At 36.7% G+C, this 25,329-nt stretch overlaps 11 protein-coding genes and 10 long non-coding RNA genes across 21 annotated transcripts, besides 1 other annotated feature; 8 read left to right on the top strand and 13 right to left on the bottom strand.

The window, feature by feature from the left end:
• Position 1: 1 nt before the first annotated feature.
• On the top strand, positions 2 to 6,444 carry bgs1 (primary septum and spore wall linear 1,3-beta-glucan synthase catalytic subunit Bgs1). The gene has a single exon (NM_001021879.3). The coding sequence runs from the start codon at positions 1,123 to 1,125 to the stop codon at positions 6,310 to 6,312; it is 5,190 nt and encodes a 1,729-aa protein (NP_595971.1). The 5' UTR covers positions 2 to 1,122; the 3' UTR covers positions 6,313 to 6,444.
• Positions 141 to 1,808, bottom strand: SPOM_SPNCRNA.5610. The gene has a single exon (NR_194962.1). It is a non-coding gene; the product is annotated as a non-coding RNA (long non-coding RNA).
• SPOM_SPNCRNA.5609 lies at positions 2,471 to 2,736 on the bottom strand. The gene has a single exon (NR_194961.1). It is a non-coding gene; the product is annotated as a non-coding RNA (long non-coding RNA).
• SPOM_SPNCRNA.5608 lies at positions 5,387 to 5,727 on the bottom strand. The gene has a single exon (NR_194960.1). It is a non-coding gene; the product is annotated as a non-coding RNA (long non-coding RNA).
• On the bottom strand, positions 5,835 to 6,210 carry SPOM_SPNCRNA.5607. The gene has a single exon (NR_194959.1). It is a non-coding gene; the product is annotated as a non-coding RNA (long non-coding RNA).
• Positions 6,384 to 7,787, bottom strand: SPOM_SPBC19G7.04 (protein-DNA covalent cross-linking repair protein). Its single transcript, NM_001021878.3, has 3 exons — positions 7,712 to 7,787; positions 7,022 to 7,669; positions 6,384 to 6,978 (listed from the first exon to the last, which is right to left on the bottom strand). Exons 1-3 carry the CDS (start codon positions 7,753 to 7,755, stop codon positions 6,600 to 6,602), a joined length of 1,071 nt encoding a protein of 356 aa, NP_595970.2. The 5' UTR covers positions 7,756 to 7,787; the 3' UTR covers positions 6,384 to 6,599.
• SPOM_SPNCRNA.5606 lies at positions 6,966 to 7,774 on the top strand. The gene has a single exon (NR_194958.1). It is a non-coding gene; the product is annotated as a non-coding RNA (long non-coding RNA).
• A 127-nt stretch (positions 7,788 to 7,914) lies between the features above and the next one.
• Positions 7,915 to 8,406, top strand: rps3002 (40S ribosomal protein eS30). Its single transcript, NM_001021877.3, has 3 exons — positions 7,915 to 7,969; positions 8,019 to 8,147; positions 8,271 to 8,406. The coding sequence occupies exons 1-3, from the start codon at positions 7,931 to 7,933 to the stop codon at positions 8,286 to 8,288; spliced, it is 186 nt and encodes a 61-aa protein (NP_595969.1). The 5' UTR covers positions 7,915 to 7,930; the 3' UTR covers positions 8,289 to 8,406.
• On the bottom strand, positions 8,160 to 9,307 carry abz2 (4-amino-4-deoxychorismate lyase). Its single transcript, NM_001356257.2, has 4 exons — positions 9,195 to 9,307; positions 8,909 to 9,086; positions 8,555 to 8,861; positions 8,160 to 8,468 (listed from the first exon to the last, which is right to left on the bottom strand). Exons 2-4 carry the CDS (start codon positions 9,080 to 9,082, stop codon positions 8,254 to 8,256), a joined length of 696 nt encoding a protein of 231 aa, NP_001342710.1. The 5' UTR covers positions 9,083 to 9,086; positions 9,195 to 9,307; the 3' UTR covers positions 8,160 to 8,253.
• Positions 8,511 to 9,362, top strand: SPOM_SPNCRNA.5605. The gene has a single exon (NR_194957.1). It is a non-coding gene; the product is annotated as a non-coding RNA (long non-coding RNA).
• Positions 9,363 to 9,642: 280 nt separating this feature from the next.
• msh2 (DNA mismatch repair protein) lies at positions 9,643 to 13,713 on the top strand. Its single transcript, NM_001356256.2, has 3 exons — positions 9,643 to 9,854; positions 9,898 to 9,980; positions 10,075 to 13,713. Exons 1-3 carry the CDS (start codon positions 9,824 to 9,826, stop codon positions 12,907 to 12,909), a joined length of 2,949 nt encoding a protein of 982 aa, NP_001342761.1. The 5' UTR covers positions 9,643 to 9,823; the 3' UTR covers positions 12,910 to 13,713.
• Positions 10,066 to 13,825, bottom strand: cwf14 (G10 protein). The gene is made up of 3 exons (NM_001021874.3): positions 13,631 to 13,825; positions 13,181 to 13,560; positions 10,066 to 13,136 (listed from the first exon to the last, which is right to left on the bottom strand). The coding sequence occupies exons 1-3, from the start codon at positions 13,660 to 13,662 to the stop codon at positions 13,108 to 13,110; spliced, it is 441 nt and encodes a 146-aa protein (NP_595965.1). The 5' UTR covers positions 13,663 to 13,825; the 3' UTR covers positions 10,066 to 13,107.
• A 370-nt stretch (positions 13,826 to 14,195) lies between these two features.
• Positions 14,196 to 15,964, top strand: dip1 (endocytosis protein Dip1). The gene is made up of 3 exons (NM_001356255.2): positions 14,196 to 14,270; positions 14,366 to 14,455; positions 14,576 to 15,964. Exons 1-3 carry the CDS (start codon positions 14,216 to 14,218, stop codon positions 15,553 to 15,555), a joined length of 1,125 nt encoding a protein of 374 aa, NP_001342760.1. The 5' UTR covers positions 14,196 to 14,215; the 3' UTR covers positions 15,556 to 15,964.
• A 313-nt stretch (positions 15,965 to 16,277) lies between these two features.
• coa6 (cytochrome c oxidase subunit VIb related protein) lies at positions 16,278 to 16,953 on the bottom strand (the record flags this gene model as incomplete). The annotated part of the gene is made up of 2 exons (NM_001356254.2): positions 16,517 to 16,953; positions 16,278 to 16,370 (listed from the first exon to the last, which is right to left on the bottom strand). The coding sequence occupies exons 1-2, from the start codon at positions 16,694 to 16,696 to the stop codon at positions 16,278 to 16,280; spliced, it is 273 nt and encodes a 90-aa protein (NP_001343160.1). The 5' UTR covers positions 16,697 to 16,953.
• A 115-nt stretch (positions 16,954 to 17,068) lies between these two features.
• Positions 17,069 to 17,421: an LONG TERMINAL REPEAT.
• On the bottom strand, positions 17,128 to 17,736 carry SPOM_SPNCRNA.1506. The gene has a single exon (NR_150394.1). It is a non-coding gene; the product is annotated as a non-coding RNA (long non-coding RNA).
• A 230-nt stretch (positions 17,737 to 17,966) lies between these two features.
• SPOM_SPNCRNA.5604 lies at positions 17,967 to 18,704 on the bottom strand. Its single transcript, NR_194956.1, has one exon. It is a non-coding gene; the product is annotated as a non-coding RNA (long non-coding RNA).
• A 42-nt stretch (positions 18,705 to 18,746) lies between these two features.
• SPOM_SPNCRNA.5603 lies at positions 18,747 to 19,160 on the bottom strand. Its single transcript, NR_194955.1, has one exon. It is a non-coding gene; the product is annotated as a non-coding RNA (long non-coding RNA).
• A 323-nt stretch (positions 19,161 to 19,483) lies between these two features.
• On the bottom strand, positions 19,484 to 22,208 carry SPOM_SPNCRNA.1505. Its single transcript, NR_150393.1, has one exon. It is a non-coding gene; the product is annotated as a non-coding RNA (long non-coding RNA).
• SPOM_SPBC24C6.09C (phosphoketolase family protein) lies at positions 19,627 to 22,190 on the top strand (the record flags this gene model as incomplete). The annotated part of the gene is made up of 1 exon (NM_001021872.3): positions 19,627 to 22,190. The coding sequence occupies one exon, from the start codon at positions 19,627 to 19,629 to the stop codon at positions 22,102 to 22,104; it is 2,478 nt and encodes an 825-aa protein (NP_595963.1). The 3' UTR covers positions 22,105 to 22,190.
• Positions 22,209 to 22,336: 128 nt separating the features above from the next.
• Positions 22,337 to 25,240, bottom strand: cdc14 (SIN component Cdc14). The gene has a single exon (NM_001021870.3). The coding sequence runs from the start codon at positions 25,094 to 25,096 to the stop codon at positions 24,374 to 24,376; it is 723 nt and encodes a 240-aa protein (NP_595961.1). The 5' UTR covers positions 25,097 to 25,240; the 3' UTR covers positions 22,337 to 24,373.
• On the top strand, positions 22,425 to 25,138 carry bhd1 (folliculin bhd1). Its single transcript, NM_001021871.3, has one exon. The coding sequence runs from the start codon at positions 23,089 to 23,091 to the stop codon at positions 24,190 to 24,192; it is 1,104 nt and encodes a 367-aa protein (NP_595962.1). The 5' UTR covers positions 22,425 to 23,088; the 3' UTR covers positions 24,193 to 25,138.
• Positions 25,241 to 25,329: the final 89 nt, after the last annotated feature.

Raw genomic sequence — 25,329 nt, 5'->3', positions numbered from 1 at the left:
TGCAGACAACAAACTAGGAACTGGTGGGTTTTGGCTATTTTCACCGTTCTCTTAGTGGAATTACTCTAAAATTTTTGAAAATATATTGATTAATTAGAGTAAATTATCCTTTTTAACGTCAAATTTTTGATTCTGTTGCACGGAATTAATTTTTTCTTCCTTCTTATATATCTATCATTGGTTCCTTCTTTTCTTTTTCCTCTCTTTTTTCCTATTAGCCTCCATACAAAAAGGTTGACTCCATCTTAACATTTGCCAAGTTTTCTTGTGTGATATTATCTTTACGTTAGTTGCTCCATCACTGCTAAGTTTTCGGTGTGTGCAAGATCACCTTTTGTCGTAGCATTGTGTTTGTGTGGACGTTTGGCGTTTGTCCCGGGTTCCTCTTACCCTTTCGCTTCTCTTTTCCTTCCATTTTCCCATCTCCATTTACTTTTTTTTCGCTTTGAGAGATTGTAAATAAGCTTCTGCATACGACAATTTAATTGTTCAATCTAAAGTTTATGTGGAAAGCGATTTTATATTTTCTCCTTTTCTTTTAAAAAAACGTCCTTCCTTGAATCGCTTTTTTAAAAATTTGGTCAGTTTCCTAGGTGTGCATTTGTAAGTACTTCTTTTGGTGCTTGCTGTTTTATGGTATTATTATTGTTGTTTTTATAATTATTTCTTCTTTTTTTTCGCCTCTTTTTTTATAATTTGCATACTGTATTTTTAGGTTCCGTTCATTCCCTTTTGAACCTCCGATATCTTAACTACTCTTTCACTTCGTGATCCCACCCTTTTTCCTACTTTTAGAGCTTTTTCCGCCGTCTTCTCTCATCCGGCATACATATATCACCCTTTTTTCTTCTTTTTAGGATTTGAAAAAGTCTTTTACTTTTTTCATTTCAATCAGCACAAATTTTTTTCTCTTCTACTCTTTTGCCCCCATTTTCCAAGGCTTAACTTCTTTCTTTTTAATCTTTTTTTCAAGGTCTCTTAAATTTATTTCTTTCTTTTGAACATCGTTCCTCATTTGCTAGCATTCTTTCTCACAAATTCCAACTTTTCTTTCTTTCAATTCTTCTTAATTTAAGCATTAAAATTTGTCCTCTCTCCTTCTTTTGAGTCTATTTATTCATCATGGATCAGTATTGGCGTGAACAAGAGGGTCGTGGACTCTTTGAAGATGATGCCAATAGTTATGTCTCTGACGATGATACTATGAGCTCTCTGACCCGTATGATTTACGATAAAAACTCTTCTCGTGATGCATTACATTCTGATTATGATAGCTCTTCATTTAATGTCGATTCCAGTTCAGTTGCTTATCCGGCTTGGAATCAAGCTGGTGAAGAGGCTCCTGTTACTATGGAAGGTGTTCAAGAGATCTTGTTGGACCTTACAAATAAACTTGGTTTTCAAAAAGATAACATGCGTAACATTTTTGATTATGTTATGGTTCTTTTAGATTCTCGGGCATCTCGTATGTCTCCTTCCTCGGCACTGCTTACTATCCATGCCGATGTCATTGGTGGTGAACATGCAAATTTTTCAAAGTGGTACTTTGCTTCTCATTTTAATGACGGTCATGCCATTGGATTTCACGATATGTCTTCCCCAATTGTCGAAACAATGACTTTGAAAGAAGCTGAACAGGCATGGAGAGATCAAATGGCAGCATTTTCACCCCATCGCATGATGGTGCAGGTGTGCCTTTATTTTCTTTGCTGGGGTGAAGCTAACAATGTTCGTTTTGTTCCCGAGTGTCTTTGTTTTATATTTGAATGTGCTTATGATTATTATATCTCTTCGGAAGCTAAAGATGTCGATGCTGCTTTGCCCAAGGAATTTTATTTAGACTCGGTTATCACCCCTATTTATCGATTTATTCATGCACAGCTGTTTGAAATTTTGGACGGCAAATACGTCAGACGAGAAAGAGATCATTCTCAAATCATTGGCTATGATGATATTAATCAATTGTTTTGGTCCTACAAGGGCCTTCAGGAAATCATGTGTGCTGATAAAACTCCGTTGTTAGATTTACCACCGTTTATGCGATATCGACATCTTTCCGATGTTGAATGGAAATCATGTTTTTATAAGTCCTATTACGAGTATCGTTCTTGGTTCCATAACGTTACCAATTTCTCACGTATTTGGGTAATGCATATATCTGCTTACTGGTATTATTCGGCTTATAATTCCCCAAATTTGTACACCAAAAATTATCACATCCGCTTGAATAATAAACCTCCTGCTTCTTGTCGTTGGACAGCTTGTGGTTTAGCTGGTGCTATAGCTTCTTTTATCACCTTGGCAGCTGTGGTTTTCGAATATATACATGTTCCTCGTCGTTATCATTCTGCCAGAAGGTTGTGGCCGAGTATGCTGTTATTGATAAGTACGCTACTTCTAAACATCGCACCTGTTGTTTTCATATTTGCTTCGTCTACGAAAGAGCAGCATTATGCTTCTCGATTGGTTGTAGGAATTGTGCATTTCTTTTTCTCGTTGGTCTGTGTAGTTTACTATTCGATTACGCCGTTACGAAATTTGGTTGGTTTCACCACAAAAAGGTCTGGAAAAAACCTTGCTAACAGATTTTTCACCGCCAATTTCACTCCGACCTCAAAAACAGGTGCTTTCGTTTCTTGGTGTCTTTGGATTACAGTTTTGGTGGCCAAATTCTTGGAATCTTATTTCTTTTTAACTTTGAATTTGGCAGATTCTATCAGATTTTTGGGTGCTATGCGACCTTATGACTGCCGTGATTACATTTTAGGAGCTGGACTATGCAAGGCTCAGCCTAAAATTCTCTTGAGTTTACTGTATTTAACTGATCTTTCTCTGTTTTTCCTTGATACTTATCTATGGTACATTCTTATCAGCACTATCTATTCTTTGGCTTATGCTTTTTGCCTGGGTATCAGTGTGTGGACTCCTTGGAGAGAATTGTTTTACCGCGTTCCCAGAAGAATATATACAAAACTGTTGTATACCGATGACATGGAGATTGTCTTCAAGCCAAAAGTACTTATTTCTCAAGTTTGGAATGCCATTATTATCTCGATGTACAGGGAGCATTTGATTTCCCGTACCCAAATTCAGGAGTTGTTGTACCATCAAGTACCTTCTGAAAAGGCAGGCTATCATACTCTTAGAGCTCCCAACTTTTTCTACTCCCAACAGGTTAAGCATTATAAGCAAGATTTGTTTCCGGCTAATTCAGAAGCTGCTCGAAGAATCTCCTTTTTCGCACAATCCTTGGCTGAATCAATACCCAAGACTAGTTCCATTGATGCCATGCCTACCTTCACTGTTTTGGTTCCTCACTATTCTGAGAAAATTTTGTTATCTTTAAGAGAGATTATTCGCGAGGAAGATCAACTTTCTCGCGTAACTCTATTAGAGTACTTGAAGCAGCTATATCCTGTGGAGTGGAGAAATTTTGTTGATGATACAAAATTACTTGCTGATGAAAATGATTCTGTTATTGGCAGTATCGACAATGAAAAAAATGGAGTAAATAAAGCATATGACCTTCCTTTCTATTGTGTTGGATTTAAATCTGCGACTCCGGAGTATACTTTGAGAACAAGAATTTGGGCCTCTCTGAGAACTCAAACTTTGTATCGCACTATCAACGGTTTCAGTAACTATAGTCGTGCCATCAAACTGTTATACAGAACGGAAACACCAGAATTGGTCGAATGGACAAATGGTGACCCTGTGCGATTAGATGAAGAATTGGATTTAATGGCAAACAGGAAGTTCCGATTCTGTGTCTCCATGCAGCGGTATGCTAAGTTTACCAAAGAAGAAGCCGAAAATGCAGAATTTTTATTAAGAGCGTATCCAGACTTGCAAATTGCATATATGGATGAAGATCCTCAATCTCGACATAATGACGAGCGCCATCTTTATTCTGTACTGATTGACGGTCATTGCCCCATTATGGAAAATGGAAAGCGTCGACCCAAATATCGTATTCGTCTATCTGGTAACCCAATTTTGGGTGACGGTAAATCTGATAATCAAAATATGTCTATTCCTTACATTAGAGGTGAATATGTACAAATGATCGATGCCAACCAGGATAATTATTTGGAAGAATGTCTAAAGATTCGTAGCATTCTTGCTGAATTTGAGCAACTTACTCCTCCCTTACATAGCCCTTACTCGGTAAATGCCAAAGCTGCTGACAATCATCCCGTAGCTATTCTCGGTGCTAGAGAATACATTTTTTCAGAAAATACAGGTATGCTTGGAGATGTAGCTGCTGGAAAGGAACAAACATTTGGTACTCTTTTCGCTCGTATTTTATCGTTGATTGGTGGAAAATTGCATTACGGACATCCTGATTTTATTAATGTTTTGTTTATGATTACTCGTGGCGGCGTTTCAAAAGCACAAAAAGGTCTGCATGTTAATGAAGATATTTATGCAGGTATGATTGCTCTTCAACGTGGAGGACGTATTAAGCATTGTGATTACTATCAATGTGGTAAGGGTCGTGACTTGGGTTTTGGCTCAATTCTTAACTTTACTACGAAAATTGGAACGGGTATGGCGGAACAAATGCTTTCAAGAGAATATTTCAACCTTGGCACACAATTACCGTTTGATAGGTTTTTGTCATTTTTCTATGCCCACGCTGGATTTCACGTCAATAACATGGTCATCATGTTTTCTTTACAGTTATTGATGCTTGTTATTATTAATTTGGGAGCAATGTACACTGTTGTTCCGGTTTGTAGATACCGCCAATTTGACTCCTTGACAGCTTCTTTGTACCCTGAAGGTTGTTATCAATTAAAACCAGTTCTCGAGTGGTTGAAGCGTTGTATTTTGTCTATTTTCATTGTCTTTGGTATTGCTTTTGTTCCACTTGCTGTTTGTGAATTAGGGGAACGCGGTGCCATCCGAATGGTTATTCGTTTAGCGAAACAAATATTCTCTCTATCTCCTATTTTTGAAATTTTCACATGCCAAATATATGCGCAGAGTTTAATTGCAAATCTTACGTTTGGTGGTGCACGCTATATTGGTACTAGCAGAGGTTTTGCTACTGTTCGTGTGCCGTTCTCACTATTGTATTCTCGATTCTCTGGACCATCACTTTATTTTGGGTCACGACTTATGTACATGTTATTGTTTGGTTCAATTACTGCTTGGTTGCCGCATTATATTTACTTTTGGATTACGCTGACTGCTCTTTGCATTAGTCCATTCCTTTACAATCCCCATCAATTCGCCTGGACCGATTTCTTTGTTGATTATCGTGAGTTTATGCGCTGGCTATTCCGCGAAAATTCACGCAATCAAGCAAATTCATGGATTGGCAACTGTCAACTTTGCCGTACCAGAGTAACTGGGTATAAACGTAAAATATATGGTAAGAAGGCAGATAAAATTGCTATGGATTCCCCGCGTGCGAGAATTACTACAATGTTTTATGGTGAAATATTAGGGCCTCTAGGAACACTATTTTTCACGTGTATTCCATTTCTCTTTATCAATTCCCAACCTGGTAACGATGATGAGACCCAATCTACTAATGCTTTTATTCGCTTGATTATTATGTCAGTTGCTCCTTTGGTTTTAAGTGCAATTATTGCTTTTTTCTTTTTCTGTTTAGGAATCATGTTACGTCCTATTCTCGGCGATAGATCTAAAACGTATGGTGTATATTTGGCTGGAGTGGCCCATTTCCTTTTTGTGTGTGTTGATGTTGTTGTCTTTGAAGTATTGGGCTATTTGGAAGGTTGGTCATTTTCAAAAACTTTACTTGGATTTGTAGCAATCATTTCAATTCACAGGTTTGCTCATAAATTTTTTATCATATGTTTCCTGTCTCGAGAATTTCGTCATGATGGTGCCAATTTAGCTTGGTGGTCTGGACGTTGGAATGGCCAAGGTTTTGGATATATGGTTTTAACGCAACCATGGAGAGAATTTGTGTGTAAAACTACAGAGTTGAATATGTTTGCTGGTGATTTCCTTTTAAGTCATCTTTTGTTGTTTTTGCAAGCGCCTGTTATTTTGATTCCTTATATCGACAAACTTCACTCGATCATATTATTCTGGCTTGTGCCCAGCAGACAAATTCGACCCCCAATTTATACCATAAGACAAAACAAACTTCGTCGTCAAATAGTTCTTCGCTATGCCACTTTGTACTTTTCATTGTTTATTGCCTTTTTTGTTCTTTTAATTTTGCCTTTTGTGTTTGGTAAATCAGCTGCTGGAACTTCAATGGATAAATTTAATCTGATTCAGCCAGCGACAAAGATTGTTTATTCTTCAACAAAGAATTCTTCTGTCTAAAGCATTTTATTTTTTTTTAAAGGATTTGTGTGATGTGGATGCTTATTTCTCATTAGAAATGCTCTCAATTAGGGTAAATAATAATTATTATATTTGCATTTTGTTAAATAAAAAATGACTTGAGTGTTGATTAAGTATCTAGTACTTGAGAATATATTATCTAAATAAGTAATGAAGAACGATTGATGGTTAGAGCAAACACAAACTTAATGTCTGTTACATGAGAAAAAATTATTGGTGCACCGTCTGCCCGTAATGTGATATTGATTATGTTATTACGTTCACATTTACAAATCGCTTGAAGAGATAAGGCTAACGGATTTTGAAACGTTTTGTTTAGCATCTTTAGTACGGTGGTACTCATCTGAAAGTTTCTTCATAAGTTCCTTGTGAGTGATGTGTGGGTGTAGCTTTCGTAGTCTCTTAGAATTCTCCTTTAAAAAAATTTGAAATGCATTGGGCTGTTTTATTTTGGGGCAAATTTGTTTAATTTGTGATTTGCATAACCTACAAACTTGTTTCTGTGGATTGATGGATTTTGAGTGCCTTCCATAAAGTTTGTTGCATTTTTCATTAATACACAGCCATTTATACTTGAAGTCAATATCATAATTGTGTTTAGAGGTAATTTCTATATAAGGCATATTGTTCATAATTCGTTTACCCCTTAATAGGTTAGTACATTTATCATTAATTTGCATTGTCATACCATGCTTTGAAGCAGGCGCCATGTGGATTTTGCATTTCATTATCGATGATCCAACAAGCTAAATGGCAAACTTCATGGGCCAAAGTATTGTAAAGCCGTTCTTTTGTGACGATTACTTTATCAGATAATTCAATGTATGCGTATGTCTTTTTCCCAAGTGGCGCGTCCTTGTTATTTCGCTTAAGGTTAGCCCTACCAGCAGTAGTGCTAAAAGATTTGGACCAAACTATTCCAATCTCCTTCTTTTCAAGCGAAGAAGTAAGCCGTCCCTGAAACACTTCGTCTTCTAAACGCGCAAGAAAGCACTTAGCCAACATACCACGTTCTTTTATAAACGACTTTCGTTTAGCAGCTGAAGAAATTTGGGGCGCTTTTTCTTTTAATTTTAATACAGATTGATATTTTTCATTGACCGCAATCCCCGTCGAGATAACATTTTTATCCTCTGTATTGTTTTCACGGTTACAATCACGATATTGAGACAAATGCGACGCTCTAAGGGTTTTGAAGTTCCGTTGGGAAATATTTGAAGATATAGCACTACCAAAATTTTGACCGTTTTCTGAAATGTGTTGTTTGAAAGGACATTTATCATGAATACTTGTTGAACAAGTAGATGAATTGATCGGGCTTGCTAGCAAGGGAATACTAAATATTGTTATAATTTGTTCTTATATATTATTTTCTTACTAGTTAATAAACTCAATATCGTCTTCCTCGTCGTTTAGTGACATGCTGTTTGAAACTTGCATTGTTCAACCTGAGTAAACAAAAGGTGTAAACAAATAGCAACCAAATGTCAATAATCATTGTTACTCTTTCAGGTAGCATATTCGTGACTGCTTTTTTGCTGACATTTCGAATATTTCGCAATACCCTAAGAATGGTAACGCAGCAACTACCAACAACATGGGTAAAGTTCACGGATCTCTCGCTCGTGCAGGAAAGGTGTGTATTTAATATAGGTAGAAGTTTACAGGCATTAACATTTTGTCAGGTTAAATCTCAAACCCCCAAGGTTGAAAAGCAAGAGAAGCCCAAGCAGCCCAAGGGCCGTGCTTACAAGCGTCTTCTCTATGTTCGTCGTTTTGTCAACGTTACCAACATGGTCGGTGGCAAGAGAAGAGTAAGTATTAAAATTTAATACAGTTGTTGAAATTCAATTCAGATTAGCGAGTACTTGATACGTTGATTGAAACATTCGTGTTATTTATATTATTGTTGATTAATTGCTAACTTAATTTTTCAGATGAATCCTTCTTCTTAAGCAGTTCGCACGCTTTTTCTGGCTGTATTATTAAAACTCCTTTACATACCTTACGAAATGAGTTAAATAAAAGAACTTGCTCACCATTTTTTAAATTATCTTTTTGTAATAGTCCTTTATCGTCTTCATGTATACTTCCATTTTCTAGTAAATTTTTTCTCATAGTACCCGATAGAAGACCTGTATAAAGGAGGTTAATTAAATATCTGGCTTATTCAAGCTTTTAAAAAATGTGTAAAAAAGACATTAGTTATCTCGGTACTTACCATGCTTGAGGCTGGGCGTTATCCATTGGCCATTCCGGTGAAAAGCAACATTAAATATTGTTGCTTCTGTTACAAACCCTTGATGGTTGTATAACAGAACGTCTTGTGCTTTTGAGTATTGGGCATCATTGCGGTTCATTGCTTCAATGTAAATTGCTCGGTTGGTCATCTTATTAATGCAGGACGGGTTTTTCTCGGTAGAACTTGGTTGCTTATCCAGAATTAATGTGTACGGTGCTTTTTCTAAAGTTTGAATAGGAACAATTTGAACAGTAACGTCTCCAGCTTTAGAAAGTTCCCACCTTACCTATTATGTTTAGATCAATGTATAAAGTTTATAGCAAGCATACTTACCCTTGCCATGGAAGTATCCTGAACCGCTTCTCGTAATTTATTTTCGATGTATTGCTCTCCAGGCCAAGAGTATCCAAGAGACTTTGCCGAAGCTTTCATTCGCTGCAAGTGGCTTGGCAGCAAAAACAGTTCTCCATCATAGAGAGTGGTTTCAAATAAATTTGATTCTTCCATTCCACTGTGCTGGTCAGAATTATTCTAAAGTAAAAAAACCCAAAGAGTAGAAAGACTTAGAATTTCATATTTATTGACAATAGAATTTAGTGACAAAAATTCAAAAACTTACAAACTAAATCCTTGACTATACTACTTATCAACTGATGTAGTTAGTGGTAGCAAAAATCGATTGCTCAGGCACAGTATATTGTGTGTAAGTTGTATAGTAGTGGAGAAACTTCGAAAAAATATCAACAGAAGAGAGAACTTATGAGTAGCACACTTAGAAAATTGGACACCTCGTTGGTTTTTATTTATTTATTTATTTTTTTAAAATGAAGTCGAATCCATGCCATTACTACTATTACTAAATTAACAAAACAGCCATTTTAAATATTTGCATATGATAAATTTTGTAAACACTATAATATAATTTATTGGTGTTTAATAGTTCGAATGCAAAGTTGAAATACTTAAACAACAAGGCATTTAATTAAATAGATTAATTTTTAAGATTCAATTTATTAGCTTAGATGAATTTTTTAGTATGTTTGACTAGTTCTGTGTCATATAACTTTGGCAGCTACCAATCTCCCACTGTGTTACTTTCGACGTCGGTCCTTCGTTATTTAACATTCTTTAAATCTATTCCTTTTTTTGAGGTTTTTTATTTATCCTTTTTGAGGACTTAACTGTGGCAAGGAGTTTCTTCTCCTGTTTTATACATTTCGCGTTCGCGCTTTAGAACATTCAATCAATATGTCTTCTAGAAACGCTTCAATTGCTAATGGTTTGTCAAGGGGTTACTTCTTTGAACTAATATTTTAAAACAGAAAGAACTGATGAGGCAAGGATGTTTAATTTTTATGAAAAAATGCCTAAAGATACAAACACAGTGCGTGTATTTGATCGAGGGGTAAGTATTGATGAATAGAAAAATTTACTTAAACTTCGTAAAAAATAACTTGAAATATTATTATTTTTTAATCCAATCTAACACTGTTTTCTAGGAATTTTACGTTGCAATAGGAGAAGACGCTTCGTTTGTTGCTCAAAACGCGTATCACACTACTTCGGTGCTAAAACACCACAATGTGTCTAATACATCTTATTGTAACTTATCTCCTTCACTATTTATTAAGTTTGCGGAAGATGTTTTAAGCAACCTTGCAAAGAGAGTTGAAATTTGGGGAGCCAATTCCGCAAAGACAGGATTTGAATTGTTGAAGCAAGCTAGTCCTGGAAATATGCAAATGCTGGAAGATTTGCTTGTTAGTGAGAATTATCAAGAATCCACAGCCATTAGTGATAGCTCAGTTAGTTCGGTTTTGTTGGCTGTTACTACTAGGGTTAAACAAGATCAGCGAATAATTGGCGTTGCTTTTATAGATCCAATTTTAAAAAAATTAGGTGTTTCAGAATTTGTTGACTCAGATGCTTATACGAACTTTGAAGCTCTCATAGTGCAAGTTGGAGCGAAAGAGTGCATAATATCGCAATCTGGGCATGAATCGACGAATGGCAATTCAGCCGTTTCTATTAACACGGCAGAAATCAATCGTCTTCGAAATATTATTGAAGGTTGTGGCGCATTAGTTACAACTATAAGAAGCTCTGAATTTTCGGCTCGAGATGTTGAACTTGAGCTCTCAAAAGTGCTCGACAGTCCAGTTACACATGCTCTTGTTCCAGAACTAGGTCTACAATTAGCAATGGCATCCTGCAATGCATTGCTTCGCTATTTAGGACCTGCGTTACTAAACCCTGACATGGAAGACGACCGTGAAAACACATCTCGAAAGCTCCATCTGTATCATCACAACTTGGAACAATACATGCGATTAGATATTGCAGCAGTTCGTTCTCTTAACCTACTTCCTCCTCCCAATGGTAATGCTCATAAAACAATGAGTCTTTATGGTTTACTTAATCATTGTAGAACTGCGATGGGAGCAAGGAATTTAAGAAGATGGATTGTTCAGCCACTTTTGGATGCAAAATCAATTGAACGAAGACATGACTTGGTCTCCGCACTTGTGGAAGATGCTGAGGCACGCCAGTTATTGCTTGATGATGATCATCTTCTTCGTTCAATTCCAGATATTCCTAAACTATGCAGGCGTTTAACTCGTGGATCAGCTAGTCTAGAAGATGTTGTACGTATTTATCAAATGGCAAAGGCACTTCCGAAGATCGTTACGGTACTTGACTCTTTGACTAGTGAACATAAAGATTTGGTGGATAAAGTATACACGAACGTCCTTAACAATCATTGCAAAAACTTGGAAAAATTAATAGAGCTTGTTGAAACCACCATCGACTTGGAAGCATTGGATTCACATCAGTATATTATCCGTGCAGAGTTTGATGAGGAGCTATTAGATTTGCGTCAACGATTAGACGAATTACAGCATTCTATCTTTGAAGAACATAAAAGGGTCGGTTCAGATCTCCACCAAGATACCGAGAAAAAATTACATCTTGAGCAACATCACCTCTATGGATGGTGTCTACGCCTTACTAGAACAGAAGCTGGCTGTTTAAGAGGCCGTAGTTCTCATTATACAGAATTATCAACTCAAAAAAATGGAGTCTACTTTACCACTAAACGTCTTCATTCACTAAACAATTCTTATATGGATCACCAAAAAAGCTACCGGTACCACCAAAATGGGCTTGCACGTGAAGTTATAAAGATAGCTGCAACATACGGTCCTCCTTTGGAGGCGATTGGCCAAGTAATTGCTCATTTGGACGTGATTCTAAGTTTCGCACATGCAAGTACGGTAGCTGTAATACCTTATGTAAGACCAAATATTGTGGATTCAAGCATTGCACAAGAAAAGCATGGACAAAGTAGCAATATTTTGGACATTGTTTCATTAGAAGATACTCCTAATTTTGAAGAAATACGAAGAACTCTAGAAAATAATCATTGTGCTCGTCTCTACCTAAAACAAGCGCGACATCCTTGTTTGGAAGCTCAGGACGATGTGAAGTTCATACCCAATGATGTTAATCTTGAGCATGGAAGTTCAGAGCTATTAATCATAACCGGACCAAATATGGGTGGAAAATCAACGTATATCCGTCAAGTTGGAGTTATTACCGTCATGGCACAGATTGGTTGTCCAGTGCCTTGTGAAGTGGCTGATCTAGATATTATTGATGCTATCCTTGCACGTGTCGGAGCCAGCGACTCACAGCTTAAAGGCATTTCTACTTTCATGGCCGAAATGTTGGAGACCGCTACGATTTTGAGAGCTGCCACACCGCGATCCTTAATCATCATTGATGAATTAGGACGAGGGACTAGCACAACCGATGGTTTTGGATTAGCGTGGGCTATTACAGAACACATCGTGACTCAAATCGGTTGCTTTTGCCTTTTCGCAACACATTATCATGAAATGACCAAACTATCAGAAGAAATCACTACTGTCAAAAATTTGCATGTTACAGCCTATGTAGGTGATTCAGAATCGAAGGATGTAGCTTTACTCTATAATGTTTGTGAAGGAGCTAGTGATCGGAGTTTTGGAATCCATGTTGCTAAACTTGCGCACTTCCCTCCCAAGATTATTGAAATGGCAAGCAACAAAGCCGCAGAATTAGAAGCTGAAGACTCTGGAGCCCAAGGGGATACTCAAGAAGTGAAATCTAAAAAAGAAGGTATGGCAATTGTACGTGATATAATGAGACAATGGCGTAGCAACGTCAAACCAGAAATGACTCAGCAACAAATGATGGACCAATTTCAAAAAGTCATCGGCTCATTCGCACAGCAAATCAATTCCAACAACTGGCTACAATCCAGGGTATCCACAAATGAGGTTTCCTCATGAAGAATGTGAGCAAGGTACTAATTGAAAGAATTCAACCAAGGTACATGTTTTTTGGAAGCGCATTTTATGAATAAAATAATTTTTTACTAAAACGAGGAAAAGCCATAGATCAATGAATTTTATAACCCAAAACTGTTTCATTTGCCATAATAACCAAATAAAAAGATATAAATGGGAAACGAACCACTAGTTTTCCAATTAATCACAGCTTGCACAACCATTACAACCTATTTTCATTAGCAACTGGTAGCAATAGCACTTCTTTACTTACCACAATGAGTACATCTCACACGTTGATCTTTATCAAGTTTTGATTTAGGTACACGACATATACACGTTGAACCAAATTTTGACTCAGCGGTTTGAATACAGCGCAGACAACAAAGTTTCTCGTATCCTGGTTTTTTCCATTTGGCGATTAAATTTCCATCGGCATAATTTTGTTTTAGCAGCCAGTTGTAAAGTTCGGTAGATATGGCTTCCCGTTTGTAGTATAAATCGTATATATAACGACTGCGCTGATGATGAAGTTGAAAAATCGGTGCTAGCATTTCCGTCTTAGTTCCCTTTCCCATTGTATTCTCAATTTGACGCATACGATCTTGGAATTCAATAAGGGTGGGTTCTATTTCATCAAATCCGTCAGGAGGGCTATAGCTAATTAGAATCTTACTTCGTAGGTAAAAATAAAGGTAACAAGGAAAATACTTGGTATACATACCGCTTGGTTCTTGACGTTCGAAGACGAGGCATGATAACAGAATATTTTTTAAGCAAACTACGACTTTTCTTCAATAAACCAACACAGAATAAGGAATGCTTGCTTTAAAGAGATTAAATATAAAGAAACCGATAAAATGAAATCTAGTGATGGGTAGTTTTTATCCTTTTACTTATTTGGTGGTAGTGTACTTATGGGCAAGTTGGATTTGTGAGAATCCAGTGTAAATTCCTTGTAAAATAGACTGCCGCGATTGAAACTGTTGCAAGATATTCTTAACTATAGAAACTAAGTTTTTTCTCCGTTAATTAAATTATAGCCTCTTCAATTGAGGATAATTGAGAATTTTTGAATTTGTGTCTCCACTATATTTTATACCTTAACATATGGCCAAAAGGGAACCAGATGCATTTGTATACTATAATACTACAATACTGTTTTCATGGTATAACATTGACGCTCTGTTGTGTTGACTACTAATCATATATTAAAGTTGATTATCGATGGATATTAGCGAGAATTTTGTCTATTGAATACTAGGCTCGATAATGAGAAAGCGGCAATTAAACCTTCCCTAACCTCCACATGGAGTTCACGGATGTGTTTTATAATTTAGAGAATGAAAAGCAATTTTTGGCGGGTATGCAATTTATTCATAATTGTAAACTTGAATGTGCCTGGGATTCATTATCCTGGCTAAATAGTATTCCCGTTGACGCTAACATTTGGTGACAGAAATTGACGAACTTTTAACTATACCATACGAAAAAAATGAACTGGAAATTGGTGTTTCAAAGTTTCTTTCTTTTATCAACAAATATGGAGGTAATGTTTTGGAGAATTGGGGAAGCACAATTTTCCGTGTTTTTCCTATGGATGAAATACAAAGAAATTGAGTGTTTGTCTCTTTATAGAACATCTTATCTAACAAAATAAATTCAATAGAACCGTACCTAATTACAGAATTCCAATTGCAGAGATGTATGGAAAAGTTCCTCAATAGTCCGCTTTATCAACTAGACGAAAACGCCGTTTTAAGTATTTTCTATGATTGCTTTTTTTTCTTGAAAGAACAACAAACTTTGAAATTCATAATCATTGTCTTTCAATCCGAAATTCAAGAGAATGAGTACTGCTTGCGTTTGTTGGCTTCTACGGGGTTCATTCCCGTCTTGATCAAGGCAATGAAACAGTTCAAGGATCGTTCAGAAAATGTTGCTTTTACATCTTTTCGTTATGCTTTATTCTTAGTGTACTATATTTGTCGCTCGAGACGACTTTCACCGACCGACTTAGTCGCAATTGATGAATATTTTTTAGTAAACCTATTCAAAACGTCGGAAGAAGCTTGGAATGATGAGGACATGGACAGTTTTGGAATGTGCGTCTTGACATTGCTTAGCATCAATGAACAGTTTATGCTTGTTCGGCTTGCTTCCAAAGGTTCGTTTGAAATCGCAAATGGCATAATGGATTTGCTGAGCTCTTCCAAAGTGGATAACGGTATCTACAGTGAAGGCCTAGTTTTCACTCTAAATCGAGAAAAGGATCCACGCTCTCGAATGTTAATACTAAAACAACTATTCCTTCTTTTTACAACTCCCGCTACGTATGAGATATTCTATACCAATGATCTCAATGTCCTAATTGATATATTCATACGCGAAATAAACAATATTCCCGATGAGCTTTCGGATCTTCGGTATGCATATTTGCAAGTTTTGATTCCTTTGCTTGAAAATACACAGGTGCGCCATCCACCTCATTACAAAACTAAGTGTATAGTCGACGCGGTCAATAATGTCTTAATTTCTCACTCAAAAAGCAGCAACATGGAAGATGCACGTACTACAGATGTTGCCATACGTGTTTTAGAAGTACCGTGGCTTCAACAAGAGATGAAGTCATTAGGAACCGCTCAATAATTTTTATTCTACTACTGAAAAACTTTTTATTTTTTTAAAGCACCTCACTCGTTTCCTTCATTTATTGTCAGATCAACCAAAAAGAATTGCAAATTTTAACCAATCTCCTTTCCACTCTTTTTTTTAATACTTTCTCTCTCCTTTTGCCAGTCTGTTGTTTTTTGAAAAGCCAGTTTTGGCGTATTACTTCTTGCAGAAAATTGATAAAACTTGGAGAAATTTCTTTGGAATGCAAAGAAAATGCTAAAAGTTTAAACACTGCAATTTTCATATCAATGAATAGAAAATCTCTAGTTAGACATATCCATTGCAAAAGAAGAAGTGAAGAAAATTTTTAAATAACAAACGTGAAGAATGGCATAAACTAATATAGGAATGCTTAATTAATAATACCCCTATCAATCATCTAACATTTTCTGTAACTTTCGGTGATCGTAAATGTGCAAGTTAGACAACGTAATTTAGATTCATCGTCGTCTTTGAAAAAATAGGTGATTATTCGTAAACACAAAACTTTCTTTTGAAAGGGTTCAGTTAAAAATTTCACCATCAAAAATGAAAGAACAGAGTAAACAGAGGAAGGGCAGGAAAAAAAAAATACCGCTTTGTTTGATTTGCCAAAGTTGAAGATGAGTAATAAGTACTTAAGCATAAAAATGAAAACATATTAGGATGGGGGAAACCTAGATGCAATGAGATTGTATGAGAGTATTCAGGAACAGCTAATTCAACTTTTTTGCGCCTTGAGCCTCGAGTTTTTTGATAGCTTCTTGTTGCTGATGCTGTTGAACTCGAAACTTTAGAAAGTAATTGACCTAATCCAGAAAAACAATGTTAGTGAGAAAGAAAAAAAGAAGTAATGGAGATCTTTAAGGTAATAATTCAAGAGAATTGCAAAATCGGAATTTCTCGTTTCATTTCATACCAGCCAGATTTCATTTACAATTTTGGCGATTCATACCCAAGATTTTACGCAATCAGTTTCGAAAGCGGTTTTTTCAGCGGAACAAGCCTGGGCTGCTTTTGTATCATCTTTCAATCCATCCAAAATGGAATGCCTATCCAAACAACCAAAGTAAGCATCTCTGGCTTCCCAGCATTTTTCTCGAGCACTTCTTCGTAATGCGCCGTTACCAGCCATGAGTTCGTAACAAAGCTTGAATAATAAATTTCAACAAGGCCGTTTGGTGATGAGTTTTACGAATAATAGTTAAAATGTACCAATCGAGTAATCTAACGGATTAGTTTCCAACCAAAAATGAAAATCCTGGTTGTAAAGGGGGGAAGAACTAAAAAAAAAAGGAAAAATTGAATGGAAAGATTTACTTGAAACCAATAAAAACGATCATTTAACGGTTACAAGAATGGTTTGCTGCTTGCACACTCCTACCAGCGATTGTTTTCCTAAAGAGTGGCTGCTTGCTTTACATATGACAGCATTGCCGTATGTGACATCTAAATGATTGCTAACTGTAATAATGAAAAGCAACATGATTTGCAAAAACCGTTAGTGTGTCAGCAATTCTACACTACGCTATAATATAGTACGTTGCGTATCACTATATGTCATATGTTGGAATACTAGCTAAGATCCGTTTATTGATAATCACGGGTAACTATCTGTCTATACACATACTCGCTGATAACAACTATTTAGAAATATTATAAATAGAGTTCCAACTGAACCTCGTTCCTCAGTTTAGTTATAAGCTATATCAGTGATAGGTAACATCATAACCTAGTTAATACAATACCTATATCCAGTTGCTACTTATACAACCTGTGTATTGTAATATAATAGATCACAAGGAAAACTCACCGCAGCTCTACGTATCCTTAAACAAATACCAAACTGCGTAGCTGATATAGTGGATTGACGTTTTCATTTCGCTATCCTTAGCAATCACCTACGCTGACTATTCGGTAAACATGGGAGCAAGTAGGTAAATTCAAGAGATGAAATGATGAGAGATAAACCAATGCATCGCAAACCATGCAATGACACAGTTTTGAACCTTTACGGAGTGTAAAGTTTCTGAAAATTGAAAAGAGTAATCCGAAGGGGACGAACCTAAAAATTTTACAGTTTAGGAAGCGAATTGTTGCATTGTTGGAAGTAGAGAAAGGATAAGGAAGGTAAGAAGAAGAGAAAAAGAAAAAACATCGTTCATTGTAGAGAGAAGTTTGAAGGTTATTTTTTTATAATGTGAATTTAATTTATTTTATTTTAATTTTATTTTGTTCTTATTTTTTTTTTATTTAATTTGTTCTTACTTATTTTCTCTTACTAATTTTTTTCCATATGATGACTGCATGAACGTGTTTTCAAACAAATCAGCTTTTATTAAAACAAAGCAAAGAAAAGTAATGATTATTTTAATTATCTATTTAAAGATATCTATTTATTTACATATACATACAATCTAATACGAAATGCATCCAAAACAATTCTTCCCATTCATATTTCTTTAACCTTCAATAACCGTAACCCCATAACCCTAACCTCGTTTTCTTCTATACTTTTAGCCAAACAAATCGCAAATCATCTGACATTGGCACATTTCTCTACATTCTCAGCTCCTTCTTTTCTTTACATCTTCATGACAATTGTTTCACCCGTCTGTTCTTCTTCTTCATCGTCTACTGCTCTCGCATTGCCTTTTCTCTTGTCCTTCCTTCCTTTCTTCCTCCAGCTACACAGCGCTGCGCTGCCACGTGAAGATGCGAAATTGAAAATTTCAAAAAAGGGCCCGTGCTGGCATCTGACATAATCGAAATCCAACGTCCTTTCTTACCTTTTCCAACCTTCATAGCACATCGATCGGTCTTGAGCGAATTCAGTCGATTTCAGCACTTTGCGTCACCATGAGCTCAGTTGCTAAAATGGATCATAGTGCTCTTTTAGGGTGTCCAGTTTTCGGTTACAATGGCATTTAGTGCAAATCAACGTTGCCTGCCAAGTATTATGCAGTGCGGTATTGTTATGTAATATAGTATAATACAGTACATTATAATGCTCTATAGCATGGCGAGAAGAAATCAATGGTTACAAGGTAAAGAAAGAGTCAAATAAATAGCAATGGACAATAGACTCACAAGGAACATCACAGGTAAGTAAGTGTAGAAAAGGGAGGGTTTCAAGGAAAAGTAACTTTTTATGAAATCAAATCAATAAATGTTTACATATTTATAAGAATTCACCTTTTTGGCATTGTTATTCTCCATTTTCGCTATCCATTTCTTCAATGTTCGCTTCATGACTAACAGTTTTTTTTTTTTTTTCTCTCTTTCTTTGACTCATAAATGTTTTCTTTCATAATTTTTTTTTCTTATTTCTTTTTTTTACTTAATCTCGTTCACTTCGTGATACATCTTGCGTTCACTCCTACTTTACGCAATCGACCCTTTTACGTAAGATCGGATACGTGGTTTAATGAAAACAAGGATGATGATGTGTTTGTGAAGTGTTGAAACTAGTTTATGATCATGATAAGTTATTTGCAACTGTTAATGGAATGATACAGAAATTAATATATATATGCGTGTGTGTCCTCGCGATCCATGTGCTACGACGCTTGCTTTTTTTGATAAATAGAATCATCAACTCAAGTTTGGTTACGAACAAAAGGAAAGGAAAGGAAATTAAATCGGAATTGAATTATTATAAAAATAAAATAAAATAAAATAAAGGATAATTTAGAATTAATTAACAAAGTATTATTTTATTTGGTGAGAATTCTATTTTTCTTTTATTTTTTTGAATTTCATTCCACTCCTATTCATTGATTAATAATTGCCCTTCTATTCTTCTTTTTACATCACCATATCTTCTTATTCCTTATTTATTTTTTATTTACTTTTGGTTTATTATTGTTACGACTTTCCTCATTTGTACTAGGTAAAACTTGATTTCCTAGTTTACTAGCATTCCTCCTTCCTATATACTCTGTGTGTATGTGTGCTTATTTCACGAATATTTATCATTTACGACTTGACGAATTTCCATTTATTCACAAACTGTTTCAAACTCCGTTTAATTGATTTTAGATTATAAAAACATTCCTCTTCAATATGGCTACTCAAAACGATATCCCTAACTCGACTCCCGAGGATTTAGCGAAACAAGTTGAAATTGCCGAAAAACACCCCGATCCTCCTGCTATGCCCTCGCGTCTTCCTGACTCTTTAAAAACCCTCGAAGCTAAAATCGACACTTCAAAGATTACCGACGAAGAGGTTGCCAATGTCCATCGTTTTCAACGTGCATGTGATTACCTCGCAGCTTCCCTGATTTTCCTTTCCAACGGTCTCTACACCGGCGGTGACCTCGAGGAAAAAGATATCAAAACTAGACTGCTAGGCCATTGGGGTACTTGTCCCGGCTTGAGCATCGTTTACTCTCACTGTAATCGTATCATTAATAAATATGATCTCAACATGCTCTTTGTCGTAGGCCCTGGCCATGGTGCTCCTGCCATTTTATCGGCTCTTTTCCTTGAAGATTCTTTGGGCCCCTTTTACCCTCGATACCAATTTACCAAGGAAGGCTTGAACAACCTTATTAACACCTTCTCCCTTCCCGGTGGTTTTCCTTCTCATGTCAACGCCGAGGTCCCTGGTGCCATTCACGAGGGCGGTGAATTGGGTTATGCGTTGTCCGTCAGTTACGGTGCAGTTCTTGATCGTCCCGACCTGATTGTAACTTGCGTTGTCGGTGATGGTGAGGCAGAGACCGGCCCCACTGCCACTTCTTGGCATGCTCATAAATTCTTGGATCCTGCTGAATCGGGTGCTGTGATTCCTGTTTTGGAACTTAATGGTTACAAGATTTCCGAGCGTACCATTTACGGTTGCATGGATGATAGTGAGCTTCTCTCTTTGTTTAGCGGTTTTGGCTATGAAGTTGCCATTGTAAACGATACCCCCGACCAAAACAGGGTTATGGCTGCAACTATGGATTGGGCCGTTGAACGCATTCATGACATCCAACATCGCGCTCGTGTTAACAGAGAAGAAATCAAACCCAGATGGCCCATGATTATCCTTCGTACCCCTAAGGGTAAAGGATGTCCCAAGTATTTGAATGGCAAATTTTTAGAAGGTACCTTCCGTGCTCACCAAGTTCCTTTGAAATTGGCTCGCACCGATACCAACCAGCGCAATCTTCTAAAGGATTGGCTGAACAGCTACAACTGCCAAGACTTCTTAGACGAACATGGACTTCCTACTAAGGGCATCACCGAGCATCTTCCGCCTCGTGAGAAGCGCATGGGTCAGCGTCATGAGACATACAATTCTTATCTACCTTTGAAGGTACCTGATTGGAAAAAATACGGTGTCAAGAAGGGAGAAACCACTAGTGCCACTTCGGTCGTTGGTCAATATCTTGATGAACTCCTCGTAACCAACGATTCAACCCTTAGAATTTTCTCACCCGATGAGTTGGAAAGTAATAAATTAGATGGCGCTTTGAAGCACTCATATCGTACCATGCAAACTGATCCAGAGCTCATGGCAAAGCGTGGTCGCGTTACCGAAGTCCTTTCAGAGCACCTTTGCCAAGGTTTCATGCAGGGTTATACTTTAACTGGACGTACCGCGATTTTCCCCTCATATGAAGCCTTTATGACTATTGTTGTTAGTATGCTTGTTCAGTACTCCAAATTTTTGAAGATGGGCTTGGAGACCGGATGGCATGGAAAATTTGGTAGCTTGAACTATGTTACTTCCAGTACTTGGGCAAGACAAGAGCATAACGGTTTCTCCCATCAATCACCCAGGTTTATCACCACTATGCTCTCTCTGAAACCTGGTGTTAGCCGCGTATACTTCCCACCGGATGCCAATTGCTTCTTAGCAACCGTCGCCCGATGCATGAAGTCTGAGAATACTATCAACCTTATGGTTTCTAGTAAAAATCCACAACCAGCCTACCTATCTGTTGAAGAGGCCGAACATCATTGCAAGGCCGGTGCTAGTGTTTGGAAGTTTGCTAGTACAGATAATGGCGAAAATCCTGATGTTGTTATTGCCGGCGTCGGAAATGAGATTATGTTTGAAGTAGTTAAAGCCGCAGAGATGCTTCAAAATGACATTCCTGAGCTCCGAGTGCGTGTCATTAACGTCACTGACTTGATGGTACTTTCGAGCTTACATCCCCATGGTATGAATCCTGCGGAATTTGATTCTTTGTTTACCAAAGATCGCCATGTTCATTTCAACTATCACGGTTATGTGATGGACTTGAAGGCTCTCTTGTTTGATCGCATACAAGGTACACGGGTCACTATGGAGGGCTATCGAGAGGAAGGTACTACTACCACTCCTTTTAATATGATGATGTGTAACAATACCTCTCGTTATCATGTTGCAAGAATGGCTTTGCAACATGCTTTACACAATCCTACCGTGGCCGTTAATTGTAACATGTTGTGTGCCAAATATGCTTGGAAGCTCGAAGAGATTGAAAATTATATTATGGAAAACAAGGATGATCCTCCTGAAATTTATGCTGCTCCTGTCTTTAAAAATAAGACTTCCACATTATAGATAGAAATGGTGCATTCTTTTTGTTTATATAATGATAATTCTACAGAATTTAAATAAAATTACATCTGTTTTTGTGTTAATTAAAACGTTAGCATATCTTGTAGTGTTGGGGTGTACCCAAACATTGGTTGGTGGTATCACTTAGGTAGCTAGCTGACTTGGATTTGCCCGGTCGCGCGCATATTGCAATTGTGTTTTACACGATTTAATATACCAATTCTTATATACATTACTATCAATAGTTTGTGGCTGTATTTAGTAATCGAAACAGTAGAGGCACTAATTGATACCTTACGCTTTTTTGTAGCTCGTCAGTTTTTAACCTCTTCCTCCCCCTCTCAACGCACTCGCATTTTTACTTGTTTTCTATGAAGGTCGTTTTCATTTTTGAAGTTTCTTAATTACTAGCTTTTCGTAAATTCCCTCATTTGCGACTCTTCAGCATTCCCCTACAATATCGGAAATGTGGAACTTGGTATAAACTTCTGAACATTCTATTCCTTGAAGTGAGAAAATCAACCGCTTTTTCCAAACAGAAAAACTTTTTTTTTAATTCTTTTAATGTAAACTGGACAGATTCTAGTGTGTTTATTATATTTTGGTACTGTGTGAGATGAAGACGCACACATATATCCTCTAATTTATCAGGAATTTTCATATCAATTTCAGTATCTGGAGCGTTTCAAGCTCTTTAATCCATTTTTTTTCTAATCCTCAATCTTTTCGAAATACCTCAGTATAACTGAATGTTTGCTTGGTAAATCGGTAAAGTACAAAAGGTTGTTTTCGAACGAATGCACATCTTACATTTTATCGACTTTAAAACGTATCACCTTATTAATCATTAGATTTGAAGGCATTATTTAGAAGCTATTATACACCATCAAAACTTTTCAAGTTCATTGTCGCTTTCTAAACATTTGCTTTCAGATCGCCTTTGTCAACTAAACACTTTTATCTCACCAAATTTCCATAATAGTCATAATGGATGTTGTTTTTGCTCTTGGACATTTCTGTGAGGCCGAGGGGCCTTCCATTATTTTTTGCACTCAAAAATTGCATCGCTCTACCGTTTCAAAATTTTTTGAGCATCCTACATCTAAGCGCTCTATTGGCGTAACGGAGAATGGTAATGATTCACCAGAAGCCTTCAAAAATGAACTCGATAATCGAAACAATGCCGATTCTCAATCTTTACAAAGTTCTACCGAATCACTTTTCAAAGCTGATTCTGAAGATTATTTATGTAAAAAGGTATCGAAAGGACCAGAATCCCCCCGAGTAAACTCATTTCATAACTCATACTCTCGAAATCAAAGCCCTATTTCGAGAAAATCATCTTGTGTTACATGTAGTACTGTTTTACCCCTTGAATTCTCTGTACCTGATGTTCAACCACGACTTTATACAAACTCAAGTACAAACCCCGATGTTTTATACATGTCTAGTCAACATCCACATACTCAGCAACGATATTCTACCCTTAAGCGATTAATGGTTCGCTGCTTGAGCTGTGAATATTCAACACTATCTGAAGCTTCCGATTCTATGTCAAATCCTTTGTTCTTTGGAGACCAAGATAACGGTTACGTTATTAGTCAGTCTTTTTCTTTAAGAGATCCCTCTGCCCGGGGAGGACTTCGAAGATATGCGATTATTGCTACTTGTCCAAATCAGTTAGATTTGATTTTGCGATATAGTTTTATTTCTGAAAAGTTTCTTCATATAGTCCAGTTTCTAAGGATTTCTTCTTTCAATACAAAGAATGACTACTCCTCCTCCCGTTCAAAAACAACAGCCTCCTCTAGCAATGGAACGTTTGCATCCCCCAGTTTTAACATTTCTTCGTTATCGGGTTCTTCAAATATAGGAACTGCTCCTTCGTATGAGATATCCTCTAGTATCGGTGCAAATGTGTCATCTTTGGCCCACACACAAAGACTTCCTTCTTTCAGTTTTTTGCGTCGTCGAGACGATATTGGGGAGGGACGCAGTTTAGTTGATATCACATGTTGGGACGGAATCTTTGTCGGTCTTCACAGTTCGTTTAGCTGGATTCTGGAGGTTTGGGATCTCTTAGTAGTATGAAAGTAAAACTGGTTGACTTTTTACAAATGCTATAGGATGCTGGAATACTTTCAATAGTAAGATGATCGATTAATAATTTAACATTAACATTAGAAATTCTTTAGTAAATGAATACTAAATTTTCAAAAATAAGTTAACAATGAGACTTTAAACATTTTTTTGCACCAGGCATTGCATCTAACTAGTCGAATGTTTCGTCTAACTTGCCAAATGGTTGAAACTTATCTAAATCATCTCGAAGCCCTTGTACGTTAGAAAGATATTTGGATAGGTAAGCTTGTTTCTCAGTCCGCGTTTTCCTGTAGGCAATGACATCTATAGAATATGGTTCAGGGGATAAATAGAAATAGAAAAATTCGAGAATTTGAAATCGGGTGTCCTGACTTGTTTGTTTGTGCTTAAAAACTACGCATATCTGCTGCAAGCCATTAATCTGCTCAAAAAGCCTAATAGCCAGTGGACGATCTGCCATGATACATACAAGCGTTTTCATTGCAGCCACTTGCAACATAGATGGCTGAGATGGCTGTAATAAATGAATAAATAACCTTAAGGTAGCTTTATCTTCAAATAACGTCTGTGATTTTGGATGGATTAAAACCAATCCTTCAATCACATGCAGTAAGTCATCAATTAGCTTTTGAATGAATTGAAAGTTTTTTTCGTATGCCTCTTCATTCTGCTGATATTCAAGGAGACTGTCCAAAGCGTAAATGCAAGGGGTAGTAGAATTATACAATGGTGAATCCTGTAATTTTAGGAAAATTTCTCTTGGAATTTTATCATCATGACTAGGTTTCGCAACATGATATACAATAGATTCGACTTGACGCAAACCAATTCGAATTAGCTTTGGATTCCTCATACACAAATGCTGTTTAGCATTGTTTAATAGATCTTCCATACCGGATCATTATTTACTCATGCCAAGCGGGCAATAAAAATCCTTATTATAAATAAAAGTAAATTGAATCTTCGTTTAGTTAAAGATAAAAAAGAGACTCTATATTCGTTCTTAGTAATGATATAAATAGTAGGGTGGAGTGTTGAAGCAGCTACATTAAATTGCTATTTTCTAAAACTTGAGGTTTTGGGAGAGAAAACACCAGCTTGCTAAGATAGGATACAATTGAATAT

Source organism: Schizosaccharomyces pombe (assembly GCF_000002945.2).
Source record: "Schizosaccharomyces pombe strain 972h- genome assembly, chromosome: II".
NCBI lineage: Eukaryota > Fungi > Ascomycota > Schizosaccharomycetes > Schizosaccharomycetales > Schizosaccharomycetaceae > Schizosaccharomyces > Schizosaccharomyces pombe.
Note: the sequence above shows the minus strand (reverse complement) of the source record. Positions and strands in the feature narration are given on the sequence as shown.

Coding starts and splice junctions, on each gene's coding strand:
- abz2 (NM_001356257.2), bottom strand. CDS start 9,082: ATGGAAGAATCAAATTTATTTGAAACCACTCTCTATGATGGAGAACTG. Junction 8,862..8,908: donor AGGATACTTCCATGGCAAGG/GTAAGTATGCTT, acceptor TAAACATAATAG/GTAAGGTGGGAACTTTCTAA. Junction 8,469..8,554: donor AACGCCCAGCCTCAAGCATG/GTAAGTACCGAG, acceptor TCCTTTATACAG/GTCTTCTATCGGGTACTATG.
- cdc14 (NM_001021870.3), bottom strand. CDS start 25,096: ATGGAAGATCTATTAAACAATGCTAAACAGCATTTGTGTATGAGGAAT.
- cwf14 (NM_001021874.3), bottom strand. CDS start 13,662: ATGCCTCGTCTTCGAACGTCAAGAACCAAGCG. Junction 13,561..13,630: donor CGAACGTCAAGAACCAAGCG/GTATGTATACCA, acceptor AATTAGCTATAG/CCCTCCTGACGGATTTGATG. Junction 13,137..13,180: donor TGTGAGATGTACTCATTGTG/GTAAGTAAAGAA, acceptor TAATGAAAATAG/GTTGTAATGGTTGTGCAAGC.
- bgs1 (NM_001021879.3), top strand. CDS start 1,123: ATGGATCAGTATTGGCGTGAACAAGAGGGTCGTGGACTCTTTGAAGAT.
- SPOM_SPBC19G7.04 (NM_001021878.3), bottom strand. CDS start 7,755: ATGTCACTAAACGACGAGGAAGACGATATTGAGTTTATTAACTA. Junction 7,670..7,711: donor GATATTGAGTTTATTAACTA/GTAAGAAAATAA, acceptor AACAATATTTAG/TATTCCCTTGCTAGCAAGCC. Junction 6,979..7,021: donor GGCGCCTGCTTCAAAGCATG/GTATGACAATGC, acceptor TAACCTATTAAG/GGGTAAACGAATTATGAACA.
- bhd1 (NM_001021871.3), top strand. CDS start 23,089: ATGGATGTTGTTTTTGCTCTTGGACATTTCTGTGAGGCCGAGGGGCCT.
- msh2 (NM_001356256.2), top strand. CDS start 9,824: ATGTCTTCTAGAAACGCTTCAATTGCTAATG. Junction 9,855..9,897: donor AAACGCTTCAATTGCTAATG/GTTTGTCAAGGG, acceptor ATTTTAAAACAG/AAAGAACTGATGAGGCAAGG. Junction 9,981..10,074: donor TGCGTGTATTTGATCGAGGG/GTAAGTATTGAT, acceptor ACTGTTTTCTAG/GAATTTTACGTTGCAATAGG.
- dip1 (NM_001356255.2), top strand. CDS start 14,216: ATGGAGTTCACGGATGTGTTTTATAATTTAGAGAATGAAAAGCAATTT. Junction 14,271..14,365: donor TGAAAAGCAATTTTTGGCGG/GTATGCAATTTA, acceptor ATTTGGTGACAG/AAATTGACGAACTTTTAACT. Junction 14,456..14,575: donor TTTTATCAACAAATATGGAG/GTAATGTTTTGG, acceptor TAAATTCAATAG/AACCGTACCTAATTACAGAA.
- rps3002 (NM_001021877.3), top strand. CDS start 7,931: ATGGGTAAAGTTCACGGATCTCTCGCTCGTGCAGGAAAG. Junction 7,970..8,018: donor CTCTCGCTCGTGCAGGAAAG/GTGTGTATTTAA, acceptor ACATTTTGTCAG/GTTAAATCTCAAACCCCCAA.